At 37.2% G+C, this 26596-nt stretch overlaps 4 protein-coding genes across 4 annotated transcripts; 2 read left to right on the plus strand and 2 right to left on the minus strand.

The window, feature by feature from the left end:
- The first annotated feature begins 239 nt into the window (after positions 1 to 239).
- LOC110931886 (uncharacterized mitochondrial protein AtMg00810-like) lies at positions 240 to 659 on the plus strand. Its single transcript, XM_022175258.1, has one exon. The coding sequence runs from the start codon at positions 240 to 242 to the stop codon at positions 657 to 659; it is 420 nt and encodes a 139-aa protein (XP_022030950.1).
- Positions 660 to 1597: 938 nt separating this feature from the next.
- Positions 1598 to 3304, plus strand: LOC110929449 (protein SOB FIVE-LIKE 6). The gene is made up of 3 exons (XM_022172609.2): positions 1598 to 2044; positions 2331 to 2420; positions 3066 to 3304. Exons 1-3 carry the CDS (start codon positions 1652 to 1654, stop codon positions 3072 to 3074), a joined length of 492 nt encoding a protein of 163 aa, XP_022028301.1. The 5' UTR covers positions 1598 to 1651; the 3' UTR covers positions 3075 to 3304.
- A 33-nt stretch (positions 3305 to 3337) lies between these two features.
- LOC110929450 (magnesium transporter MRS2-3) lies at positions 3338 to 6070 on the minus strand. Its single transcript, XM_022172610.2, has 6 exons — positions 5629 to 6070; positions 4611 to 4850; positions 4398 to 4526; positions 4140 to 4312; positions 3801 to 4026; positions 3338 to 3724 (listed from the first exon to the last, which is right to left on the minus strand). Exons 1-6 carry the CDS (start codon positions 6061 to 6063, stop codon positions 3422 to 3424), a joined length of 1506 nt encoding a protein of 501 aa, XP_022028302.1. The 5' UTR covers positions 6064 to 6070; the 3' UTR covers positions 3338 to 3421.
- A 920-nt stretch (positions 6071 to 6990) lies between these two features.
- Positions 6991 to 21000, minus strand: LOC110929451 (probable disease resistance protein At5g66900). The gene is made up of 7 exons (XM_022172611.2): positions 20772 to 21000; positions 10170 to 10812; positions 9613 to 9998; positions 9164 to 9528; positions 8308 to 8504; positions 7357 to 8223; positions 6991 to 7189 (listed from the first exon to the last, which is right to left on the minus strand). The coding sequence occupies exons 2-6, from the start codon at positions 10777 to 10779 to the stop codon at positions 7385 to 7387; spliced, it is 2397 nt and encodes a 798-aa protein (XP_022028303.1). The 5' UTR covers positions 10780 to 10812; positions 20772 to 21000; the 3' UTR covers positions 6991 to 7189; positions 7357 to 7384.
- Between the last annotated feature and the right edge of the window lie 5596 nt (positions 21001 to 26596).

A 26596-nucleotide genomic window follows, 5' to 3' on the forward strand; every position in this document is an offset into this window, starting at 1 on the left:
AACAATCTCGAGCCGATCATTCTTTGTTCACGTTTGCTAAGGATGATTCTTTTGTTGCCATCCTTATCTACGTGGATGACGTTATTATTGCGGGAAATAATTCTGGTAAAATCAGTGAAACAAAGGAATATCTCGACACTACCTTTAGTATCAAAGATCTTGGACCGTGAAAATATTTTTTGGGAATTGAGGTGGCTCGAACGGAGGATGGAATGGTGCTAACTCAACGGAAATATACAATGGATATTCTTGAAGACAGCGGGATGCTTGGGACTCGTCCTAGTTCGTTTCCCGTGGAGCAAAATTTCAAGATAGATCAGTGTCTTGAAAGCCCCAAAACAGACGCAAAACAATATCGTAGGTTGATGGGTCGGTTGTTGTACTTAAGGGCAACTCGGCCTGACATTGCGTATTCGGTAAATGTTCTTAGCCAATTCGTTTATGATCCACGAGTCGATCATATGGATGCAGCTAGTCGAATTTTGCGCTATTTGAAGTCTACTCCCGGTCAAGGCATTTTTATTCTAAAGCATGGTGGTTTTGATCTTGCAGCATATTGTGATGCTGATTGGTTAGGATGTCAGTTGACGAGGCGTTCCCGAACTAGTTATCTTCTCTTGTTGGGGGGAGCTCCAGTTTCATGGAAAACTAAGAAGTAGTCAGTGGTCTCAAGATCGTCGGCTGAAGCGGAGTACCGAGCGATGGCTACTACTGTAAGTGAAGTTCTTTGGATGAGATGGCTTTTAAAGGACTTTCGTGTTGTTGTCGCTAATGCTACGCCTCTTTTCTGTGATAATATTGCGGCTCGTCATATTGCAAATAATCCAGTATTTCACGAACGTACGAAGCATGTTGAAATGGACTGTTATTTTGTCCGTGAAAGAGTTGAATCTCAAGAAGTATTGCCGTTAGATATCAACACCAAACACCAAGTAGCTGATCTTTTCACCAAGCCGTTAGGGGCCCAACAGTTGAAGTTTTTACTTAGCAAGCTAGGTGCTTGTGATCTTCACACTCCAGCTTGAGGGGGAGTAAAGGATTTTTTATTTATTTATTTATGTCTATTAGTTATTTACGGTTCTTATTCGTTTCCTAGTATTCAGGGATTGTTTTCCTATTAGACTTTTCATTGTATTTAAGCCCCTTTTACGGTGAATAGCAAATATACTTTTGGCTGATATCAAAATTAATAAAGTCATAGCGATACTTAAACCCCGACAACTCTCTACAGTTTAACACATGCTCTCCGTATTTATCCAGACATGCTTTACGGCAGACTAGTTGAATATTAAAAAATAAGATATTTAGTTTCTTATTGGATAATGATTATATATAGAACAATAATAATATTATAGTTTGCATATTAAGACATGATATTGAAAAAAAAAGGTTTGATTCACCTTTATGAAGGAATTTTAGACACATTTAAAAAAGGTAAGCCGATATCCAGATTTCTGGTTTGAAACCAACACAAGATGCACTTTCCGATGAAATCGCATGCTCACCCATCTGCACAACACGACAAAACCACGCTAGGATTTGCTTACAATATAAACCTTCAGATTCCACACACTCTTTCTCCTATTCCATCTTAATAATTCCTTCAACACATTAATTCCCATCAGTTTCTTGAATCAAGAATCACAAAAAAATGGAACCACTTTTTCATGATTCAGAAGAATCAAGTAGTGGGTGTGAATCTGGTTGGACCCTATACTTAGAACACTCGTGTAAAGATGCTTTTGTTGCACCTGAACACGATGAAGAACACGAAGAACATGACGACGATGATATGTCCATGGTTTCGGATGCATCATCGGGTCCACCACATTTTCAAGAACATCAAGAACAAGATGAAGATGAATACAACAATGACGATGAGGACAACATTGATGGTGGTTTTTGCGATCCTACGATGGCGTTTGGTTGTAGGAAAAGGCGAAAGATTCTTAAACAAACGAGTTTCTATAGCCATAGACACTTGCAAGATCCGCTTGCTTCTCTTGATGACACTGCTAGTTCTCCATTTTTCAGCTTTTGCAATGTAAGTGTTTCATTAATTCTACGGTTTTTGCATTCTTTGTCGATGGCATTTGTATATTCGATACGTATCCAAGATCTTGGATAGTTTTATAATGTCATTTGTGGTTTTGAATCAACAGTTGAATCGATTAATTAGTATATAATATACGATTGAAAAAGTATCTCATGATTATTGTCGATGCGGATATTGTTACTTTTTGAAAATGTTTAGTGAATAGGGGTTTATCGAGTGTTGGATACTATATAACACATATGTTGATGGTTTATTTTTATTTCTATATTTGCAGAAGGATCTAAAAGTGTGCACCAAAGGGAGTTTAATGGATGATGATACCAGTTTTGATTATTCACAAGGCCATTCCACAACCTATTTTGAGGTACTTTTCTATTTACAAAATAATACTTCTTTCTATAACTTAATCAAATAATGTTGTTTTTTCGTTTATCACTATTACAAATTTATATACTAGTAATCAATCGATTATATTTATAATTTATTTACACACTAGGTACACGTTTAATACAAAGCTAATTTAAGTAGAAAACTAAAAGAACTATATAAAAGAAATAGGATGAGATCTAGTAGTTACATAACCGTATTCTGTATCATAATGAAAACAAGTACACGTTTAATACAAAGCTAATTCAAGTAGAAAACTAAAAGAACTATATAAAAGAAATAGGAAGAGATCTAGTAGTTACATAACCGTATTCTGTATCATAATGAAAACAAATGATTCAACTGTTTATGTTGTTTTCATAGTTTTCTACTTATATATGTTTTTTTAATATTTTTTATTCAACGGTCATCTTACACATCAAATAAATTTTATTTTTTTATTTTGGAGTTTTTTTTGAACTTTCTACAATCCATGATCACATTTTTATTGTTTATCTTTTGCATTTGTGGATTGTACTTGTGAGAAAAGATGCTATCTTGAGACGTACTTTGATGGTTTATTTTTTTAAGTTTTGTGTAAGTGGAACTAAGCCTAACAAGATGTTTACTTGACAATGGACAGATGGTTTGAAGTGGAGTCCATAACAAGCAAAGAGTAAAAGAAATACAGAAGTCTCATCAATGCAAGTGGAAGTTAGATCTAAACATTTAGAGATATTTTACATTTTTTTTTTCTTCTTTTTGTTAGTTATGAGTAGTGCTTACAATGGGATGGCAAATATCTTTGATATTAACCAATCATATTTTGACAACTGTAAGGAGCGTTAGAAATGAAAAGAATCACTTTTTATTCCTTGATCATGAACAATTGATTCATAAATACAGATATCTCAACCGTCCATTCAAATATGACACAATGACTAAAAAGTGTTTTCTTTGGTTTCTAACTATTTTTAATGGTTCTCATTCCAACTTAAATCACTCTAGAAGCCTTTGGTTTTTACACCAAGCGATAGCGATAATATACAAGAAGATGCTACCCGTGGTGCAACCACCAACGGTCCATGTAAATTTATGCATACCCGTTTCCTTTTCTTCCGGGGTATCACCTTTAAAAAGGTCGATATTAATGTTCATTCCAAACGCGCCCACCACAACTACAAATGCATTCACTATCAAACTTGCGGTTGACAACATGACACCCATTTGTAACAGATGATTCTGCTTGTCATCCAACATTATGTTTATGTAATCTTCTGTGTCTTCCACATATTCCCTCAGCTGACCATGTAACATGTTTGGAAATTTTAATATCCCTTGTCAATTTTAAAACATTTAAGAGAAATAAACTGCGTACCGTTGATAACTTATTCATGGTACCATCAATCTGAACAAAATAGGCCTCTAACAGCATTTCAAGTTCCTCAACATCACGATGTTTGATAACACCGTTTCGTGCTATGCTAGTTCTAGTCATGCGGCTGTCTCTTCCAATTGCATTAGGCCCGTAAAACCGTTCTTGTTGGCTGTCCATTCTTTGAAAATTAACTTCATGTATGATCTCATCGCCTTCCATAGGAACTCTAATGTAACGGTAGACAAAATATATTAGTAATTTGGCGATCGATATGATTTGATTAGTTTTTCTTTGTAATTATTCTTATTGTATAGCCATGTGGTTAATAATAGATAATACCTGATGGGGTTTTCATTATCGAAATCTGATTGAAGAACTTGTTCATCCACATGATCTTGCTCGTTTACAGAACTTACAGAAGCGTTTTCAAGTTGTCGTTCAAGTTTGTCAGTCAGATACATTTCAGCCATATCTTGATCATCATCAAGCAGGTGTTCTAATTCGTCCCTAACCTAAATCCATCGTAAACAGTATAGGTCGATATGTTTAAAGATCAAAATGAACTTAACGTGTTTATTTCGCGTAAAACTAACAAACCTTTTGAACGCGCCCTGAAATAGTAACCAACCTACTTTTGATTTGGCGAACACGTTCCAAATTTAGAGTACTAATCTTTGAAGTCAACTTATCCAATGCAGGATGAGCTTCTTTCTCCAATGTTCTTGCCTAGTGCAGCATAAGATGAAAAAGCATGCGGGGTCAAACGGGTCGGGTGGACCAAATGATGTAGCAAGCAATAGAAAGTGTCACCTCTTTATCCAAGGAACTGCAAGCTGCCTCTATGCAGGTCTCGAGTGCGACAAACTCGAACCGGAGGAGTTTGAGTCCATCTTGGCTATTAAGAGAAGGTGTTCCATCAGTATTAACCTGCTGATCACTTCTATCTTGGCTGGTTGTGGATACACTTGGAGAGCTAACTCCCTTTGATTTCTGTTCTCCTAGATCATACATGTTTGTCCAGTCTGTATCATCAGAATTTGTGATTCTGTCCTGTTACAGAAAAACCATTTTGGCAGCAAAGTTTTACTAAAATGTTAACGAACCACCTTCAGTTAACCATTCAATGGGAATTTCGTTTATTTAATAAACGAATGAACATGAAAAAAACGTTTTGTTCATTTAATTAAATGAACCAATATGATTATATGAACACACATCTAGGTCGTTTCCGTACGTTCACAAACGTTTGTTTATGTTCATTCATTTATATTCATTCATTAAAGTTCGTTTATGCTCGATTTTTTACATATCCAGCTAAAGAAGTCGAGTCCAACCCATTTTATAATCATCACGGAGTCCGACATATATTGTTGTTTACTTTTAAAATGTTATTGATGGTATAAAAACTTCAGTTTGAACATTGTTTTGGTTAATTTTAATTTAATTGGTGTCAATTTGTGTGACTATGTTCTATTATGTTCATTTAACCTATTAGCGAACATACATAAACGAGCATGAACATGTTCATATTCTTAACGAACAAGCATGAACAAGAAAATTCGTTCATGTAAGTATTCGTTCTCGTTCAATTGTTCGGATAAAGTAAAATGAACGACACAAACAAGCCCCGTAGTTGGTTCGATTCGTTTACATGGCCTAGATCAATCAAAACCAAAACTCATATTCTACACATGTGTTTCTAAAACCACATTCTTCAAAATCTCATGGACATTAATCATGCATTTAGTTAAACTTATAGAATCAATTCAAACAATCCAATCCAACCAGCTAGAAACATATACACATCGAGATTAAAACTACGACCAACCTGACATGCAATCGAGCAATAGCGACGCATGAGACGCCGTTGAAGCTCTTCAACAATTGGAGCAACGAACGGGTCTTTCGAATTCAACAAAAGCACCTCATGTGCGGTAATAATAGCCTTAATATGCTCCAAATTAATTACAATGGCCCGTTCTCTACCAAGAACTGTCGAGGGATAAGACAATATTGGGTCAAGTATCCGGAGATCACGTGCCGGTAAGCCTGTCCGTCGCATGACGGAATGTTTGCCTGCCTCAACCAATTGGCCCTGACCTGTGCAATCCACCAGGAGCCATTGCCGGATTCCGGTGGTCTTTTTTCTAACTCCTGCACCCACATTGAGGTGTGGGATGGCGGTTCGGGCAGTTGTGACGCCAGTTTGTTCCGGCATTGAAGCTACGGTGTTGGTTTTTGGTGGCGGATGACGACGGGCCATCGTTGCGCCAACCTTGATGGCTTGAAATGGATTTGACCGGGTCTTGTTTTTCTGTTTGAAAATTTGTTTTGAGTCAATGTCGTTGATTGTCCCTTAACTATGGCATAGTTGACATTTTTTACCTTGTTGTATAAACTAATAGAGTAAATTGCCATTTTAGTCTATAAGGTTTGGTCCAAATTGTCATTTTAGTCCAAATAGTTTTTTTCTCCTCTGGGTCTTTGACTTTTCCATTTTCTTGCCATTTTGATCACATTGCCTAACTCAGTCTAAAAATCTGGTTATAACCAGGGGTATTTTTGGCATAACTGTTGTGTAGTGATAACTAAGGGTAGTTTACAACATAATTTATAAACCTCATAATAATTTAATGCCAAAAAAATACCACTGATTATAACCTGGTTTTTAGACTAAGTTAGACAATGTGATCAAAATGGCAAGAAAAAGGAAAAGTTAGAGACCCAGAGGAGAAAAAAAACTATTTGGACTAAAATGACAATTTAGACAAAAACTCAGGGACTAAAATGACAATTTACTCAAAGTAATAATATCCTCAAAATTTATACATTGGTAATAAGGTGTTAATAAGGATTCAAGTGCAAATATGTGTAGATTTAGAGTAGGTTTAGGCCCCAATAATATTTTTTTGCTAAGGTCACTTGTCGGCATCCAAATGTCTATTAACTCGACATCTAAGTTTTTGTTTCAGGTTGGATTGGTTCACACAAATAACAATAACTTTCCCTTGCAATACATGTTTTAGTGTTACGCTCTATCTTGTAAAACACTCACACTACAAGAATATAGAGCAATAGCGGCGACACCAATAGCTTGTAGTGTCATCCATCTATATATGTAGCATCCCAAGTTTTTAATTTTTTATTTTGGGAATAAATTATCTTAGTAAATGTGAAAATCGAACTAAAATGCCTATAAATGTTAGCCAGTTCTTTTATTATTAAATAAATGCAATAAAATCCAAAAGATCTAAATTACAACATAGAAGATTTTTGATATACGTTAACATCACAGCAACTACCAAGCAGCCTTCCAAATCCTTAACTTTACTGGAACAACTCCTCAACAATAAAGCTTTTTGGACTTGTTGTCGAACGACTAATTATTACTGCAACCAACATTCCAAGTTAAACGTTCTACTTAAATAGCGTTTGTAGCTCAATTAGTAATTTTAACAGATATGTTTGTAAGGTTTTGCATATCATAAGCACTAGAAAGTTATAACACAATAAATAACTAATTCAAGAAAATAAGAAAACCAATATCAGGACATACCTTTAAGGTTGGTTATGTGATTCAACATTCAAATGTATCCGATGATCTTGCGCAAGATATCAACTGGATCTTTTTCAACCACTTTCACATTCTTGAAATCAGTCAATACCTTAGAGGTTTCTTCATCACAAACCACTTTCACTTTCACTTTATCAAAATCCTGGAGGGACTTTGGCAACTGATCACGCAGACCCTCGCAACCGGTCACATCAATTGTTTGTAGACTACCCAACTCACCTATATGCAGTGGCAACTCTTTCAGGTTTAAACAATCGGATAGATCAATGATTCTTAACTTCTTGAGGTTTCTCATTGATTCAGGTAATGCAATGAGCTTTGTGCACGATGCAACCCGCAAAACTTCCAAGTTTAATAAGCTCCCAAATTCTTCAGAAAATAAAGTAAGCTCGTGGCAATTAGTGATGCGGAGTTTTTTAAGGCTAACTACATTGCATAACATTGTAGGAAATGTAAGTAAATCATCACAAGAATCGATATCAATCTCGCAAAGGCTGGTCAACTTGTTGGGGGTTCCTTGGTTGAAACTGTTGCCTATTTTGCACATGATCAAGGACAATTTCTTCAAGTTCTCCAACATCAGTATTGTTGTACTAATTATGGAGGATATTGAAACATGATCCAACCTAATTCTAGTAAGACCGGATAAATATCGTGGTTTAGGTAAGTTCTGTATCTCAAAGCAGTCGTATCCATAGTTTGTGATGATTAAAACCTTTAAGCTTTTCATGTTGTGCATAAACTGTGGCAAGGGATGCATAATGGACATGTAATTCAATACAAAAACTTCCACATTAGGGGCTTCAATCTCATTCCATGTTGAAGGGAATCTTTCATCCGTCGTCAAGCCTAATTGAATTGAATAAAAAGATATAAGAGTACGGTTTAATACATATCTACTTTCAAAACAACTGCAAAATGAATCAAACAAACCTGTGCATATTGACAAAATGCGGGCGTTGACAATTTGGGGCAAATTGAGAAGATCGTCACTATTTGTGTTTATAATTAACCTTTCTCTGCGTTCTAATGGCTCTTCGCTACTTAATTGAATAGCTAACGCCCTCATCATATCATGTTGCACAACAGATTCTTCCTCACAATAGTTGGCAACAACAGTTGAGTGTTTGCTACAGTCAAATACAATGTTTACAGTTAATATTAAAATAGGCTCAAAATATCTACACACTTGGTGTGTAGATAGCCACCCCAAAAAGTGCTTTTTTGTCGTATATGCACACCCTGCAGTGTCGAGCTGTGGCCAAAGCGCGGGTTTTGGTCCGGTCAACCAGACAAAGACTGACGGGTGTCTGACGGGTTTGTTGACCGGACCAAAACGCCGAGCTTTGGCCGCGTTTTGGTCCTGTCAACCAGACAAAAGACTAACACCAAAACGCGGCCAAAGCTCGACACTGCAGGGTGTGCATATACGACAAAAAAACACTTTTTGGTGTGCATATAGGCACATTGGTGTGCCAATAGGTACACCCTTAAAATAAACCTATAACCTTAACCATTTAGGCGGTTTAACCCCTAAACTTTTTATGTTACTGGCTCAGTCCCATAACTTTATTTTGAATTATTCAAACCTTACTTGACGAGTTTATGTTGGATATAACCAACCAACTCTCATAATTCTGATGGTCAAGTCCCTTGATTCTTTTTGTAATGGTCTAATCCCAACATAAAACGTTAAGGACGGAACTATTGCAAGAAATGTTTGTGTATAAAAATGCTTAAGAACAAGGTAAAACATGGTTAGAACTTCAAGCAGAACTTGGGCAAGTACCTTATTGGCAACAAAGTTGCAAAGTTTCTAGAAGAAAGTTTAGTGAGAATGTTGAAGGTAGGCAATCCCCCCTCATCATGGTTATGCAAATGGGCCCACATGTCCAAAAGTGTTGTAGCAGCTATCTTCTGAGCTTCAGGAAACAATCCCAGGTCTAGGTAACATTTCTTCATTTCAGATTCTTCTTCAAAAAAGTACAAACTCTTTTTTAGACAAATTTGTACAGACTCATGCAAATCCAAAAGCGATGTCGTCTCTTTATATAGCTGTTGTATCATCAAATCCCAGTTTGCCGAAGGTTCCCCCTTCAGAGAACCACCCATCACACTAAGGGCTAGTGGATGGTTTTTGCAACACTTGACCAACTACATAAATTAATGCATCCATATTGATTACCTTAAATCCAAAAAGAATACTAAATAACAGAAAAATGTTTAACTATACTATACCTGGTGAACACGTTCATCTCGTATGTTGTCATTTTCATTTTCATTTTTTGAAAATGCTGAGTCGCAGAACAAACGGGTTGCATCTTCATTGTTCAAAGCTTGCAATTGATATGTTTCGAATCGTTTAAAAGTCATCCGAGATGTGACCAGAATTTTATATCTAGGAGACTTGAACATGAGGTCTGTAATTACGGATTCAGACCATACGTCATCAAGTACCAATAGTATCTCAGATTGATCATTTTCTGCCAAAAAGCTCCCCCATTGCTGGATTGCCTCCTCATTATTAGTAATATTTGGCGATGGATCGAGTAATTTTGTAATGATGACTTTTATGTCGTACCTTTCTGAGACTGTAACATGATAAATATTTCTATCAAATCTTCCTGCGTAAATGAGAACACCAACCTTTAGCATTGCAAGATTTATTCAACCTTAAACTTTTAGGAAAGAAAGACAAAAAAATAGGTTGTCATACTAAGCTATGAACAATTTAAATGTTTCCATTCTAGTTTGTAAGTTATTGGGTTGATTAAAACAAGAGAGATGATGAATACTTTGAATCTCAGGATCACGGCAGAACAACGTTACCAAAGTGGTCTTCCCAGACCCTCCCATAGCCGAAACAACTACAACTGAGCAATCACCCTTTGGAGAATCCTTAAGCACCTTGCCCTTTAACTCGGTAACTCTACTATCAAATCCTATAGCATCGCCCTTTAGCAATGGAACACTAGTCCGCCAACCACTTGAACTCCCTTTCTCTCGTCTCCTTTTTAGATCTCTCACCTCCACCAATGTTTCCTTTGTATCCAGAGCAATCTGGAATTGAAGGTCAGTGTTCACATACTCCTGCAACGATCTATTCATTTTGTCCAACTTCGACGCATAGGAGGAATATTGATGCAATTTCCTGGTCGAGCATTTCTTAGCGAGGACTTCTGCTTGCTCCAGCATACTGGTGAACCTACCCTTTTCCTCTTTCAGTCCATCCAATTGCTTGTTTAGTTTATCCAGGCGCTCGGCGATAGGCCTCATGCTCTCTACTCTTTCTTTTATTTTAGTGAGTTCGGTTTTGAAAGAACATGTTTTCTCTATCTCCGCTATGATGACACTTGATACTCTAGAAACCGCTTCTCCTAACAAAGCTCCAAGTAATTCAGCCATTGATGAACTGAAAGAACTTCAATCTCTTCAGATCTATCAAAGAAACATTAAAATTAGCATGTGAACTTCGGCAACATCTTATTATGTTAAATTATTCTCTTGACTTAATTAAATTATAGTCTAAAAATATTTTAGAATACAGAGGAGATCATATTATTTTAAAATTTTCACTGTTCGTTTCTTAAATCGGAGAATTTATTCTTTTAGTTCTTAGTGTTTTGGATGAATTTCAATTCTTTTAGTTCTTAGGTAGCGTTCGTTTCATGGAATGGAATGGAATGGAATTGGGAAGTTTTTGTTTGTAAAATTGATCTTGGTTGGGGGAGGGAGGAATTTGAAATCCCATGAATTTCTTTAATCAATGAAATTTGTGACTATTTCAACATTCCATTCCATTCCTTCATTAGAGTGAAGGATTTCTAAGGAACGTTGAAATAGTCACAAATTTCATTGATTAAAGAAATTCATGGGATTTCAAATTCCTCCCTCCCCCAACCAAGATCAATTTTACAAAGAAAAACTTCCTAATTCTATTTCATTCCATTCCATGAAACGAACGCTACCTTAGTGTTTTGGATGAATTTCAGTTGCTTGGTTTGACTGTTTAGTGGTTCCAAAATTGGTTTATATTTTTATGATAATCAGTCCCTCTTACGTGAACTTTAGCGTAGCCAACATACATAATTTAAGAGTAGATTACACCAATGGATGGTCCATATGTTTTATCGATATTACAACTATCGTCCTCAAGTTCTAGATATTACATTCATGGTCCCCCACTGTTTTTGCTAACTTTAACCAAAAAAACCCTCAACGAACATCTACTTCAAGGACCAGGGGACCAAAATTGCAATATGAGTAAATAACATGGACCGTCTGTGTAATTAATTAATAAGGTGACGAGGATAACCAATGAATATTGTTGTAAGTGAATATTAATAATTAATAGCTAAAGAGTTTTGAGTAATATACAACAAACGAGGCGACTTCTTAAGGGTGGGAGGGGGGTATTATTCGGACACCCCAGGGTTCTGATGGAGAGTGTGAAACCCGTGCCTTAAAGTGTATTATTTTATGTGTTTTATTATATTTTCAGCGATAATGTGCCTCGAATGTGTTAACTACGAAGGTTTGTGGTTTTACAGGTAAAACACGTAATACGTCAAAGTTAGAGAACTTAGTGATGAAACGGAACAAGAACGGATAATAGATTAATCAACATACAGTGATCGGGAAGTGTTTCGGGTCGAGAAATAGTTTGGAAGCTTGAGGTGTGTAAAAGAACGAAGTTGAGGGGCTCTCATGTCATTTGTTTAAAGTCGGAATGTAGCAAATGTGTGTAGACATCCAGCAAACACATAATTTGTCTACGGAAGTCAAACGTAGGTTACGACGCGGATATTCTGTTGTTTACCGAACTTACAGGACGTAACCTACAAGAAATACACCGTAGGCTATGGTGCAAATAAATTGGGCCGCACATGTGACATCACGGAGACTTTAGACAACTCACACGTGCACATTGAGGGTTTTAACATCAAATCATCATCAACATCATCTTGACATCAATCCACGAAATCCAAAAGGAGGCACATGTGCAAACTAGTCAACATCACAAAACCTCCTACATCTTCACATCTTTGACGGCTGGGGGAGGCAAAGTCAACAAGAGAATCATCATCATCACGCATTGACTAGGAGGAAGAAATTTATTAACTTCAATTATCCTAGGATTGAAGTGGGAGGCACATGCAAGACAATTGTTGGTGGGGGATTATTATTATATTTTAGAGATCATCCATCACAACTTTGACGGCACCTCACATCAATATCTTGGACTTTTGAAAACATCAAATTCACGTGCACTAGATTTTGGTGTTAACTTGGGCCCATATTGACGTGGAGAAGGGACTGTTGGATTTGTTTGAGTGGGCCACAAATATCATCATTGGGCCGCCAACACAAGACATGACACATGTGGGCTGACTTGAAAGATGGACGCAGCTTGGGGATTCCTTTTTTACGGAAAAACATATTACGTCATATAACAATCTCGACGGCAGTAGTAGACAGGGGATCGGCTGAGAAGCAAGGAAGATCATCTCACCGTCATGGGCGGCTAATCTGCTAGTGGTTTCCTCCGGATTGAGGGTTTTTGTAAGTTAGACAATTTTATGTGTTTGTGACAATCGTATAACTTGGTGATCTAAGCATTCGATGCTTTTCACCTTGATTTGATTTGATTTATTGGTTGTAAAGAATTGCATTTATTTAAACCTTAATTTCTAAGCATTCAGTTCCCGAGAGTTCTAGTAATTGGGATATATTTGACATGGGGTTAGGGTTTGTAATTGTAATTGATAATCATTCGATAACCTCCCGTTATGTATTGACCGGAGTACTTAGTCGTTGGTTATCACAATTGATGAATTAGGTTAAACACTTATGTCTATGTGAGTGTTTCGATTAAACACATAATTGAATCTAGCTATAAGACCTGAAATCTGGAGGAACTATTGTTCTTTCTATTAATTTAAATCTCACATTTAGTTTGTAATTTTTAGTTAATCCACAAATCAAACAATCATAAGTTTATTTTTTTATAGTTGTTAATAAATACTTAACATTACACACTTTCCACAATCCTCCTCTGGTTCGATATCCGACTTACTCTAGCTACTAGTTTATTTCGGTTTTTGCATGTCACTAACGACAGACATCAAAATGGCGCCGTTGCCGGGGAGGCGTGCGCAAAGTGTTTAGTGTTAAGTTTTAGTTTAAAAAAAAAATCCAAAAATAGTGTCAGTTTTGTTTTGTTTTGTTTTGTTCAGATTTATGCGTGGTGGTTGTGTTTTTGTGTTTGTGCAGGATGACAGATCTTACAATATTATGCACCTCTCTTAGATGCATTTTGTGTAGGGAACCACTTCACCCGTGTATCGGTTGCCACGAGGCCCGATTTAGACGGGAAAGAGCGAAATTGGCAGAACCACCGATGCCTTGCTATGATAATCCTTCCCCTCCACCATATTTTTATGATTATGATACAACAGTGGAGGATGGTTATTACTCTGATGGATGGGATCAGGACGAGGATACTTATTATGAACCAAGGACGGATGGACGATGTTTCTGTTGCGGTCGTTATCATACTTCTTATGATGAGCATGTGTGCGCGGTGTATTTGGAAAATCCAGAGTATTGGAATAAAAAAATGATGGATGCATACATCTCAACGCCGTATCAGGGATACCGACAGTATCATCCCGAGGAATATCCTGAGCCCGAGGGTGTCTATACTTATCAGACCGAGGAGGAGAAAAAGCTTGCTACGTTGGAAGCGAGTTTGTCCAAACTCGAGCAGTATTTATTAGCACCCAACCTTTCCGATGAAGATCGAATCAGCTGCCTAGTTTCTAAGTGTCAGAAGTTAAAAATGAAGATAGAAATAGAAGAGTGTCTCTCACCATTACCTGATGATATTAGAGATTATTCTCACATGGAGGAGGAGGTTGTGGAGGTTAATACCACACCAATGAATCCTTTATCTGATGAAGAGCCACTGGTGGATCAGATGGTGTGTGAGGATGATGAGGCAGAGCAGTCTGATGAGATGGATGTGTGTACTGAACCTCTTCCCATATCAATCATTCCAATTAACAAGTGTGGGGAAGAGGGTTCGAGGAAGAAGATGAAAAGGGTGAAGCTACATAACATCGGTGTATATCTTGTGAAGTGGATTAGTGAATCCCGCATGTGCTTTCTAAACATGCCAATTATACTGACAAGCTTATGGAGATGGCATGTAAATTTCCGGGCATTCGTTGGAAATGTTGTGGGTAAATGTGCACTGAGACCACCGTAGCGCATATCAGGTACGGTCTGGCTGAAGACCTTTAAACTTAGCGCTCTCGGGAGGCAGCCCGAGGATGTAGAGTTTGTACTTTGTTTTGGTTTCGTTTGGTGTGTTTGTGTTTTGACAGGTTTCTACGTTCACGGATGCAATGAATCAAGTGTGGGGATGTTTGGCAACATCCCCGATGAGATCTCAAAGAATCTATGAGGGGCGTATGTTCCGGTTAGATCGCAGCAGTTACACCGCCACATACACTCACTTGTTTTCCAATCAGGTGCATGTGTCTATCTATCTTGTGTTTTATTTGTTTTCGTGTATTTGGTGGTGTGAAATTTTTGTGTTGGGAGTGGTTCTTTGTGTTGAGTCATCTAGTTATTAGCCGTTCATGGTTTGCAGGTGGTATCTCTCGAGTTTAGAGTATAAATTGCACCATACATTGGGGACAATGTATCCCAAGTGTGGGGATGCGGTAACTCGAGAGAGGGTTGGTATGATTGTTAATTTTAAATGCTTGAATTGGTGGAAATTGTAAAAAATTGAAAAATTTTTGAAAATTTTTTGTCTCAAGTATGCTTGAACTTCATGAAAACCAATATTTTCAATCGCTAAAGGGTTTCTTGCCGATATTAAACTAACTTAGATCCCTAGTCATGGTTGTCCCTTTAAGTTTCATGAGAGTATTTCTGACATGTTTTTAGAGAAGAATTAAAAAGAGATGCCTAACTAGGGGTAACATGCTTTAGGAATTACACATGCTACGTGTCGGTAACCCATATTCCTTTTGTTCGGTGAGATATTTGAGCCTGCTAGATCGATAGTTGATTTGCAATAAATGTTCAATTGATGAGTGTAGGCCGTATGTTGCTTTGTGTTAGAACTTGTGTGGTTTGATACGTGCCGAGACTGTGTTTTAGCGTATGCACATAAATGATAAAGGCATTAGGATCCTTTCATTGTGTTATTTGTTGATTGTTTATCCACCCACCTTAGTAAACCATGTTGAGCCTTTTACCCTTCGTTTGTTACACCTCGTTTGACCCGTTTGATTACCAACCATGAATGACAACTGTGTTAGTATGTTATTAAAAAAATATATGAAATGAAAAAAAAAAAGAGAAAAAAAGAGAAAAGTAAAAGGAAAAACAAAAAAGAAAAAAAAAATCATTGTATGTTCGTGTTAAATAAATGGGTCGAAAATAACCCAAAGTGTAGTAGTTATTGTGAATAAGTTGTCATGGTTTGGTATATTCGGTTGTGTTCGCCCTATAAACATAAAAAGCCAAAAATATTTCCTTACCTTTACCCTTAACCCAAAACCCAAAAAGTCCTTTTGATATGTGCTACGTTACTTACTTGATACAGTGGAGGTATGATTGCTATACAAGCTTATGATTGCAAGGTATCATATTTGGTTTTGAGCGAATTATATACTAGCACATTACACGCTAGTTTTGATTAAAGCCGAGAGGAGTGATTATTGTGAGGGGCGTGTGGCATGTGTGTAGTCTCATAAGCATGTTAGTTTTAGTTAGGCAAGTCTTAAAGTTTATTTATTTGTCAGATTGTCAACCTCGATTGTGTTAGTCTATGGGACGGGTATGACTTGGGATCTTAAACTGTTGATTCGGTAAGGGATTTATTGGTGATTTGTTAATAAGGTGAGTAATGTTGGTAATGGTTGCTTGAGGACAATCAATGTTCAGTGTGGGGATGTGATGGAGAGTGTGAAACCCGTGCCTTAAAGTGTATTATTTTATGTGTTTTATTATATTTTCAGCGATAATGTGCCTCGAATGTGTTAACTACGAAGGTTTGTGGTTTTACAGGTAAAACACGTAATACGTCAAAGTTAGAGAACTTAGTGATGAAACGGAACAAGAACGGATAATAGATTAATCAACATACAGTGATCGGGAAGTGTTTCGGGTCGAGAAATAGTTTGGAAGCTTGAGGTGTGTAAAAGAACGAAGTTGAGGGGCTCTCATGTCATTTGTTTAAAGTCGGAATGTAGCAAATGTGTGTAGACATCCAGCAAACACATAATTTGTCTACGGAAGTCAAACGTAGGTTACGACGCGGATATTCTGTTGTTTACCGAACTTACAGGACGTAACCTACAAGAAATACACCGTAGGCTATGGTGCAAATAAATTGGGCCGCACATGTGACATCACGGAGACTTTAGACAACTCACACGTGCACATTGAGGGTTTTAACATCAAATCATCATCAACATCATCTTGACATCAATCCACGAAATCCAAAAGGAGGCACATGTGCAAACTAGTCAACATCACAAAACCTCCTACATCTTCACATCTTTGACGGCTGGGGGAGGCAAAGTCAACAAGAGAATCATCATCATCACGCATTGACTAGGAGGAAGAAATTTATTAACTTCAATTATCCTAGGATTGAAGTGGGAGGCACATGCAAGACAATTGTTGGTGGGGGATTATTATTATATTTTAGAGATCATCCATCACAACTTTGACGGCACCTCACATCAATATCTTGGACTTTTGAAAACATCAAATTCACGTGCACTAGATTTTGGTGTTAACTTGGGCCCATATTGACGTGGAGAAGGGACTGTTGGATTTGTTTGAGTGGGCCACAAATATCATCATTGGGCCGCCAACACAAGACATGACACATGTGGGCTGACTTGAAAGATGGACGCAGCTTGGGGATTCCTTTTTTACGGAAAAACATATTACGTCATATAACAATCTCGACGGCAGTAGTAGACAGGGGATCGGCTGAGAAGCAAGGAAGATCATCTCACCGTCATGGGCGGCTAATCTGCTAGTGGTTTCCTCCGGATTGAGGGTTTTTGTAAGTTAGACAATTTTATGTGTTTGTGACAATCGTATAACTTGGTGATCTAAGCATTCGATGCTTTTCACCTTGATTTGATTTGATTTATTGGTTGTAAAGAATTGCATTTATTTAAACCTTAATTTCTAAGCATTCAGTTCCCGAGAGTTCTAGTAATTGGGATATATTTGACATGGGGTTAGGGTTTGTAATTGTAATTGATAATCATTCGATAACCTCCCGTTATGTATTGACCGGAGTACTTAGTCGTTGGTTATCACAATTGATGAATTAGGTTAAACACTTATGTCTATGTGAGTGTTTCGATTAAACACATAATTGAATCTAGCTATAAGACCTGAAATCTGGAGGAACTATTGTTCTTTCTATTAATTTAAATCTCACATTTAGTTTGTAATTTTTAGTTAATCCACAAATCAAACAATCATCAGTTTATTTTTTTATAGTTGTTAATAAATACTTAACATTACACACTTTCCACAATCCTCCTCTGGTTCGATATCCGACTTACTCTAGCTACTAGTTTATTTCGGTTTTTGCATGTCACTAACGACAGACATCTGGTTCATGCGAGTTTGATCGAGTAAGGGGTGTACACCGCCGCAAAGGTCACAGGTACTTCAAACGAGTATGCAAATCGGGTTGGTGAACTCAAGGGTGGGGATGAGTGCTAGCCGTTATCCAACGTAGGGATGAGCATTGGTTTGCTTTAAACAATCATATTAGCAATATGTGTTGTGTTTAAGTATTTATGTTTCTTTATCAATAATTCATTCTTTTTTTAGTCTATGATAGCTTTTCTATCACTTTTTTGATGATCTACTAGAAAGTGTCAGTGACTTAAGTGAAATTTGGATGTTCACGAGGCATATCGTGTCCAATAATATTAGTGAATGCTCCGGTGATCCAAACAGGTACATTTATTTTTACACTTCCCCAGTACATGGTTTAAAAAAACGTTCGAGGTGTACGTATTGAGGCGCGCCTCGAGGAGAGACAGGAAGAAATTGTTTTTGAGGCGGCGCCTCACTGGCTATTTTTATACGTACGCCTCATTGGTCCGAGGCGGGTCGTATCTAGTAGAGGCAGTCGTTTATGAAGAGGCGCACGTTTCTGATGGTAACCGGAGAATTAGGGTTTTGTCTATTGGAGAAGATGGCTGTAACAACAAATGATGCTTACCAGGTGCGAAGCATATGGACATGTAGCATGGACGATCCAAAAGAAACAAAGCATATGGAATGATGTTTGTATCAACTATTAGGGTTTCGGATGGAGGGTGGAGAGGTTTTTAGATGATGACTAGGTCTAAAGAAGATGACGTGAGTTTTTATAAAGTTGGGCTCTTTCTTTAAACTTGGGCTCATTCCTATAACTAAGAAAATTTCGACTTGGCCCAATGAATTCTAGAAGTATTTATTAGAATTTGAAGTATTATTTTATTTTTTTAAGATATATAATTTTTATATTTATTTTTTAATTACGCCTCAGGTTTACGGCTCGTTTCGCCTTGAGACTTACGCCTCGTGAGGCGAAAGGAAAACACCTCGAAACTCGATTCCGTTATTTTAAATCTTGCCCCAATATGATAAAATCATCTTGGGCTTAAAATTGGTTTATTGTGATTTTGATTTGATGGGCCACTTAGCTGGGGCGCATTGCGCACATTACTTAAAAGAGAATTTGTTCCGGTGGATCACAGGCAGATCCAAACAAAGGAGTATCTCAAGGCAGACGTTGAATGTTGGTGTGGAAGATTGTATTTTTAGGTCACATGTAGTTTTTGTTCTTATAGGAATGGTTCTGCAGTTACTTTTTGTGTTTTCCTTATATTATATTTTGGTGGCTTTTAGCAACTTGCTAAGAGCTGTTGGTATTTAATGATATGTCCTCAATTGCCTTTCAACTCACTCATTCTATTCTATTCTATTATATTTTATTTTATACACTAACAATTACGAACGTGAACTACAGTGCTACTTTATGATTGGTTGATACGCGTGGTGTTTCTCGTCCGTCATTATAAATGACCACTAATAAGTTCTATAACCATATACGATATGATACTTATTTTAAAGGTTTTAGTCTATAACCATATACGATATGGTACTTATTTTAAAGGTCTTAGTGAGATTGTTTTCGAATAATATTAGAGCCTAATTTAATTTGAACAAATTCGAAATATTTTAATTTGTTAAACTGCATATCCACACAAAATCTAACCTAGTAGTATATACAATAATTCACTATAAATCCAAATTTTAATATTTCTTTTATACAACAATTAGTACATCTAACAATCATAACCAACTAATAATAATTTATTATATTAAACAGTTATTGTAGATTACAGGAAGAAATAATAATAATAATAATAATAATAATAATAATAATAATAATAATAATAATAATAATAATAATAATAATAATAATAATAATAATAATAAGGTATATTCGATTTAAATAACCTCAACTTTCACCATTTGGTCGATAACACTCCCAACTTTCGATTTGTACACTAGCACTCCCAACTTTCAACTTATTGGCCGATAACACTCTCTAACTAACTAAACTATAACCCAGTCAGTTTTTGCTGACATGACATCTGATATGTCCCTTTTCGCTGAAGTGGCATATGACGTGGCAGCTGATGTGGCATTTATTGATGATGTGACGGCGGATGTGGCAGCTGACGTGGTATTTTGTGATGACGTGGCAGCTGACATTAGTTAACTGGGTTATGGTTCGGTTAGTTAGTGAGTGTTATCGACCAATAAGTTGAAAATTGGGAGTGCTGTGTACAAATCGAAAGTTTTTTTTTTTTTTTGAAAAGTAAATATCATTAGAAACCACCAACCCACAAAACGGGGCCGCCAAACAACAAACACCAGAACTCTACAGTATAAATCGAAAGTAGGAAATGTTATCGGCCAATCGGTGAAAGTTGAGGTTATTTAAATCTAGTATGCCTAATAACAATAACAATAATAATACTAAAAAAAGAGCTAAACTATAATTTTTATAATATAAAATAAATATAAATAAGAGCTTAGGATGTAATTTCAAAGAGATCCAATTTGAAAACAAACAATGCCAACATGGACATAATAAAATCAATAAAGTTTAAAGTTTGGGATCAATCAAATCTGTAATTATCCCAACTCCCAAGTAATTTACTCTGTTATTTAGTTGTAGTCTGTTTTATTTTAATTGAGCAATTTTACAGTTATATTCGCAGTATGTACATGATTTAAAGTTTATCGTAACTAAAACAAGACATGACTTGCGACTATACCTCAATGAAGGTGATCGGTGTCAGCTGGAAAGCTGGATGTAGTCGGAACTTGTGTGACCCAGGTGATGTTGACGACCTCCTGATGAGTGGTCAAGTGGATGTAACCAGCCAGCCAGCCAAAATACCTTGCAGATAACGCCGGTGGGAGGGTTTCGACCCGGGAGTCCGGACTTTATAGGGTGAAAAACATTCGAGGAATTGGTCTTTAAAACGCGGGCTGGTTGACCATAAACGAAAAGTAAACTCTTCTCTTTCTTTTTTAATCTTTGTTTTTTTTTTTGTTTTAACTTTCATTTAATTTAAAGTAAAGTGCAATTTTACCCCTGTGGTTTAAGCCAATTGGCACTCTGACCCTCTTCCTAAAAAATATTGCTATTTGACCCCCCAACATTGTTGTTATGTCGCAAGATTACCCTCTGTCGTTAAAAAGTGTTTAAAGTCAACCTAACTTATAAACGGTCAAATGGTATTATTGTCATTTCCACTTGGTTTTTATGGCTTACTCAATAAAACACCCTATATGTAAGTTATTAAACATCTTACCCCCTAAGCTTCCCACCACTCCCCACACCTTCCACCACCACCGGCGTTGGCGATCAGACTCAGGCGGTTTGGTGATGTTTCGCGCGGTTTAGTGTCGGAGGATCTGGTTTTTGACGAGGAATCTGCTCCGGCAACCATTGTGAAGGCTGATATGTTGCCGACGCTTCTTCAGCCGCGAGTTGTGGTTTACAATGGCGTTTGTCATATCTGTCACCAAGGTTTGTTGTTAATTTTGTTTATAATACGGTTTGTTATCTTTTGATTGAAATTACTAGATATGATTTTTGTTTGAAATGTATCTTTTGGACCGTCGGAATTTGCTATTGAATTGTTTGTGCATTTGAAATTAATGCTCGATTTTAGGTCATTGATACAGTTTGTAATGTTGTGATTGAAGTTGTTTGATCTGATTCTAGTTAGAAATATGTTTTGGAATGTTGTAATTTGTTGTTGAACTATTTGTGCATTTGATTGAATGATGTTTGAATTTTAGGTGACTGATGCAGTTTGTAATCTTCTGATTGAAGTTGTTTGATATGATGCTAGTTAGAAATGTGTCTTGGAATGTTGTGATTTGATGTTGAATTGTTTGTGCGTTTGAGTGAATGATGCTCGAATTTTATGTCATTGAATCATTGATGACTATGGAACTCTAAGGAAGAGTAAAGATTTGCACTCAAATTCTCTGTATATTATACCTTTTTATGAATTCGGGTGCATTTGATCAAGCAATACTCAAATTTAGTGATATTGACTATTAGAGATAATAGTTATAGTTGGGGGTCTTCAAGACCGAACTGACCAAGCCAAAGCAAGCAGGTCAATTTGATATCCAAAACGGTTCTGTTCACGGTTTGGATTTCGTCTCCTGAAACTGTAGCTTGTCAAACCTGGCCTAACCGGACTGTGAACATCTTTAGTTCTAGTTTGTTGAGTAATGAGTCTAGCTATTTTCATCTCTGGTTGTGCTGTTGAAAACTGGATTGGGTTTCCTTCTATGTTGTACTACCCTAAGTCCATAATAATCTACAAGTTACATTAACTGTTTGTGAAAAATGGTTTGTAGCCATCTATAATCATACTCACCATTGTTAAGGGATCTCAAATTTATAGTTATGATCTATCAAAATTGGACCTTATTCATTTACAAATTACAAGAAACTTATGTGCGACCTTTATCTTTTTATGTAGGGGTGAAATTTGTGATTAATGCAGACAAAGATAAGAGAATCAAGTTCTACTGTCTTCAGTCCAAGGCTGCTGAACCATACATGAGGGTATGTGGTGTGGATCAGTTTAGAAAGGTTGATGTGTTTTGCTACAGGTTTTTAGGCAGGAAAAGCTTTTGTTTCCTGCAGGGGGTAATGTTTGGAGCAATCTATAACACTGGGGGGTAATATTGCAGAATACAGAGAACCATAGGGGGTTAAAAGAAAGGGTAATATAGTCATTTTACATAGGGGGTAATATTGCAAAGTGGAGCAAATCATAGGGGGTAAGAAGAAAGGGTAATATAGTCATTTTACATACCATTTAACAGAACTGTTAAGTTCTTTAACGACAGGGGGTAATCTTGCGACAGAACAACAATGTTGTGGGGTCAAATAGCTATTTTCCAGGGAGGGGGTCAGAGTGCCAATTGGCTTAAACCCTAGGGGGGTAAAATTGTAGTTTACTCTTTAATTTAATTATTATCGGGTTGTCTGTCTATCGGTCGTTAGGCTTGGTGAAGTGGAGGGGGAGGGGTAGATGGTGGTGGGGGTTGAAGGTGAAGATGGTGATGGTGGTGTGGAGTGGGGAAGATAAGTGGATAGGGTGGGTGGTGGGTCCTACATAAATTGTAAAATATTAATTATATTTCTTTTAAATTTTTAGTTATTAATTTGATAGCAAGGGTATTTTTGTCATTTCACACGCACCTAACACCAATAACTAACCCCCATCCACGCCAGGGACTATCCGGGAACGAAATTCAAAAACTTGAGGACTATAGGTCTAATTTTAGAAAGTTAAGGACTAAAGGTGAAAAATGGACAAATCACAGGGACTATCCGAGCATTTTTCTCTTAATTTAATTATTATCTAAAACAAACAACTTGGCAAATTTAACTTCATTTATTCAATTTATGATCTATTTAATTTTCTCAACTTTCATTTAATTATTATCTAAAACAACTTGACAAATTTAACTTCATTTACTCAATTTATGATTTATTCAATTTTCTCACATATTGCCTGTATTCAATTTATGACAGGTCACATGCTCTCTCTACAGTTCTTGCATATGATTGAGATCGGATTGAGAATGCCATGTTTTCTAATCTTTTTGGAGTATGAAAGCATCTCATAATTCAGTAATTGAACCTTTTAACAAAACTCCTTCAACTAATTCAGCAGTTGATGAACTGAAAGAACTTCAATCTGTTTAAATGTAATCAACATTAAAATTAAAATCTGAGTTGCATCAACATGTAGGCAAAGAGGCCGGAAGACACTCAGGGTGGTCGGGGAGCCCCCGTGGTGAACCCCCACCAAGCGTGGAACACCAAATCACACCGCCGCCGCTTGTTTATATCACGCGTCAATTTGAAAACGCGTCAAAACGAAGTAGATATGGAGAAAGATACTTTGTTACATTCACTGATGATTTCAGTAGATATGGTTATGTTTACCTTATGAAGCATAAACATGAGACATTTGAAAAGTTCAAGGAGTACCAAAACGAAGTAGAGAATCAGCTAAATAGAACTATTAAGATGCTTCGATCAGATCGAGGCGGTGAATATCTAGTCAGGAGTTCATCGACCATCTAAAGGATTGTGGAATAGTTTCACAGCTCACTCCACCTGGAATGCCACAACACAATGGTGTGTCTGAACGGAGAAATCGAACTCTATTAGATATGGTTCGATCAATGGTGTGTCGAACAACCCTCCCACGCTCCTTTTGGAGTTATGCTCTGGAAACTGCCACAAAACTTGTGAATATAGCTCCAACGAAGAACGTTGCCAAAACGCGTTATGAGATATGGCATGGAAAGAAACCGAAAGTATCCTATCTCAAGGTCTGGGGATGTAACGCTTATGTCACTCTAGAGTCTTCGAATAAACTAGATCCCAGAGGCGAAAAAGTGGTTTTCGTCGGATACGCTAAAAGGACCGGTTACCTTTTCTACCACCCCACTGAAAATACGATTTTCACTAAACGCAGAGGCACTTTCTTGGAGGAAGAGCTTCTGGCACGAGGGATTGGAGAAAACCATGTGGATCTTGAAGAAATTCGAGAATCACAAGTGACTGAACCAGTTGTTCAGACAGAACCAGAAGTAACTGATCTAGTTGTTGAAGTTGAGCCTGAGAGGACTCAAGAAACAATAGAAACACCAAGTGTTCGAAGAAGAATTAGGGATCTTCGTGCACCTGAAAGGTATGACGATATCTTCATGATTGATGAAGCTGAACCTGTTAATTACAAAGCTGCAATGTTAGATTCAGAATCCAAGAAATGGCAAGAAGCCATGTATGATAACCATGTCTGGGATTTGGTTGATCTTCCTACCGAAGGTCGGACTGTAGGAAACAAATGGATCTTCAAGAAGAAGACCGACATGGATGGAAATGTGCAAACCTACAAAGCAAGGCTTGTAGCGAAAGGGTTCACTCAGACTCAAGGAATTGTTTATGAGGAAACTTTCTCGCCAGTAGCCATGCTTAAGTCTATTAGAATTCTACTTCTCATTGCTGCATTTATGACTATGAGATATGGCAAATGGATGTCAAGACCGCGTTCCTTAATGGACACTTACTTGAAGATGTCTATATGGTTCAACCTGAAGGTTTTGTCGATCCAAATAATCCTAATAAGGTGTGCAAGCTAAATAAATCCATCTATGGATTAAAGCAAGCATCTCGCAACTGAAATCTCCGTTTTGATCAGAAAATTAAAGAGTTTGGCTTCATTAAAAACGAAGATGAACCGTGTGTTTACAAGAAATCTAGTGGGAGCTATATCACTTTTCTAATTCTGTATATAGATGACACACTAATCATTGGAAACAATATCCCTATGCTAAAAGATGTTAAGGCTTGGTTGGGAAAATGTTTCGCAATGAAAGATCTTGGTGAAGCCGCTTATATTCTAGGAATAAAAATTTACAGAGATAGATCAAAGCAGTTATTAGGTTTAAGTCAAAGTACATATGTTGATAAGGTCATACGACGCTTCTCAATGCAAGACTCAAAAAGGGGGCTCTTGCCCATGGCACATGGAACCATTCTTAATAGCGAGCAGTGTGCTAAGACCGAAGAGGAAAAGAAGAAAATGGAAAGAGTTCCATATGCTTCTGCTATCGGTTCCATCATGTATGCCATGTTATGTACTAGACCTGATGTCTCGTATGCTCTTAGCATGACGAGTAGATATCAACAGAATCCATGAGAGAGTCACTAGGCTGCAGTGAAGAACATTCTTAAGTACTTAAGAAGGACTAAGGACATGTTCTTAATATATGGAGGACTGGATGAGGAGCTGTCAGTTAAGTGTTATACCGATGCGAGTTTCCAAACTGATCGTGACGATTCAAGATCACAGACGGGATATGTTTTCATTTTGAATGGTGGGGTTGTTACTTGGAAGAGCTCGAAGCAAAGTGTGGTTGCTCAATCCACCTGTGAATCAGAATACAATGCTGCATCGGATGCTGCTAAGGAGGCTGCCTGGATGAAGAAGTTCATTATTGATCTCGATGTTGTGCCTAGAATAAAGAAACCGATCGAGATGTTGTGTGACAATACTGGTGCCATTGCTCTTGCAAAGGAACCAAGGTCGCATCAAACCACAAGGCATATACTCAGAAAATTCCACTATATTAGAGAGATAATAGAGCGTGGAGACATCGTAATAAGCAAAGTTCATACGGATCTAAATCTGGCTGGCCCCTTTACTGTGACAACCCTACAAATTACAGGTATCCGTACAATTAATTTATATTTAATTTGTGCTTAATAACTGTGCTGATTACAACTGTTGATTTAACTGTTTACTGATTTCTTTTGCATACATACACATGCATCACTTTCATACTGTCACTCCACTTATTATATACAAACTTTAGTGACAAACTTGATGCACAAGCACAGTTAGCACACTGAGTGGATGACCCAGTAAACATGCTGACATTACCAGCACTAGACAGACATTGTCTCTGAGGCCAGTATGAGCCGGGAATAGATTACTACACTAGTAGGGAGTGTAGGGAGTTGAGGATTGTAAAACTGCATCAC

This window comes from Helianthus annuus, chromosome 3, assembly GCF_002127325.2.
Source record: "Helianthus annuus cultivar XRQ/B chromosome 3, HanXRQr2.0-SUNRISE, whole genome shotgun sequence".
Lineage (NCBI taxonomy): Eukaryota > Viridiplantae > Streptophyta > Magnoliopsida > Asterales > Asteraceae > Helianthus > Helianthus annuus.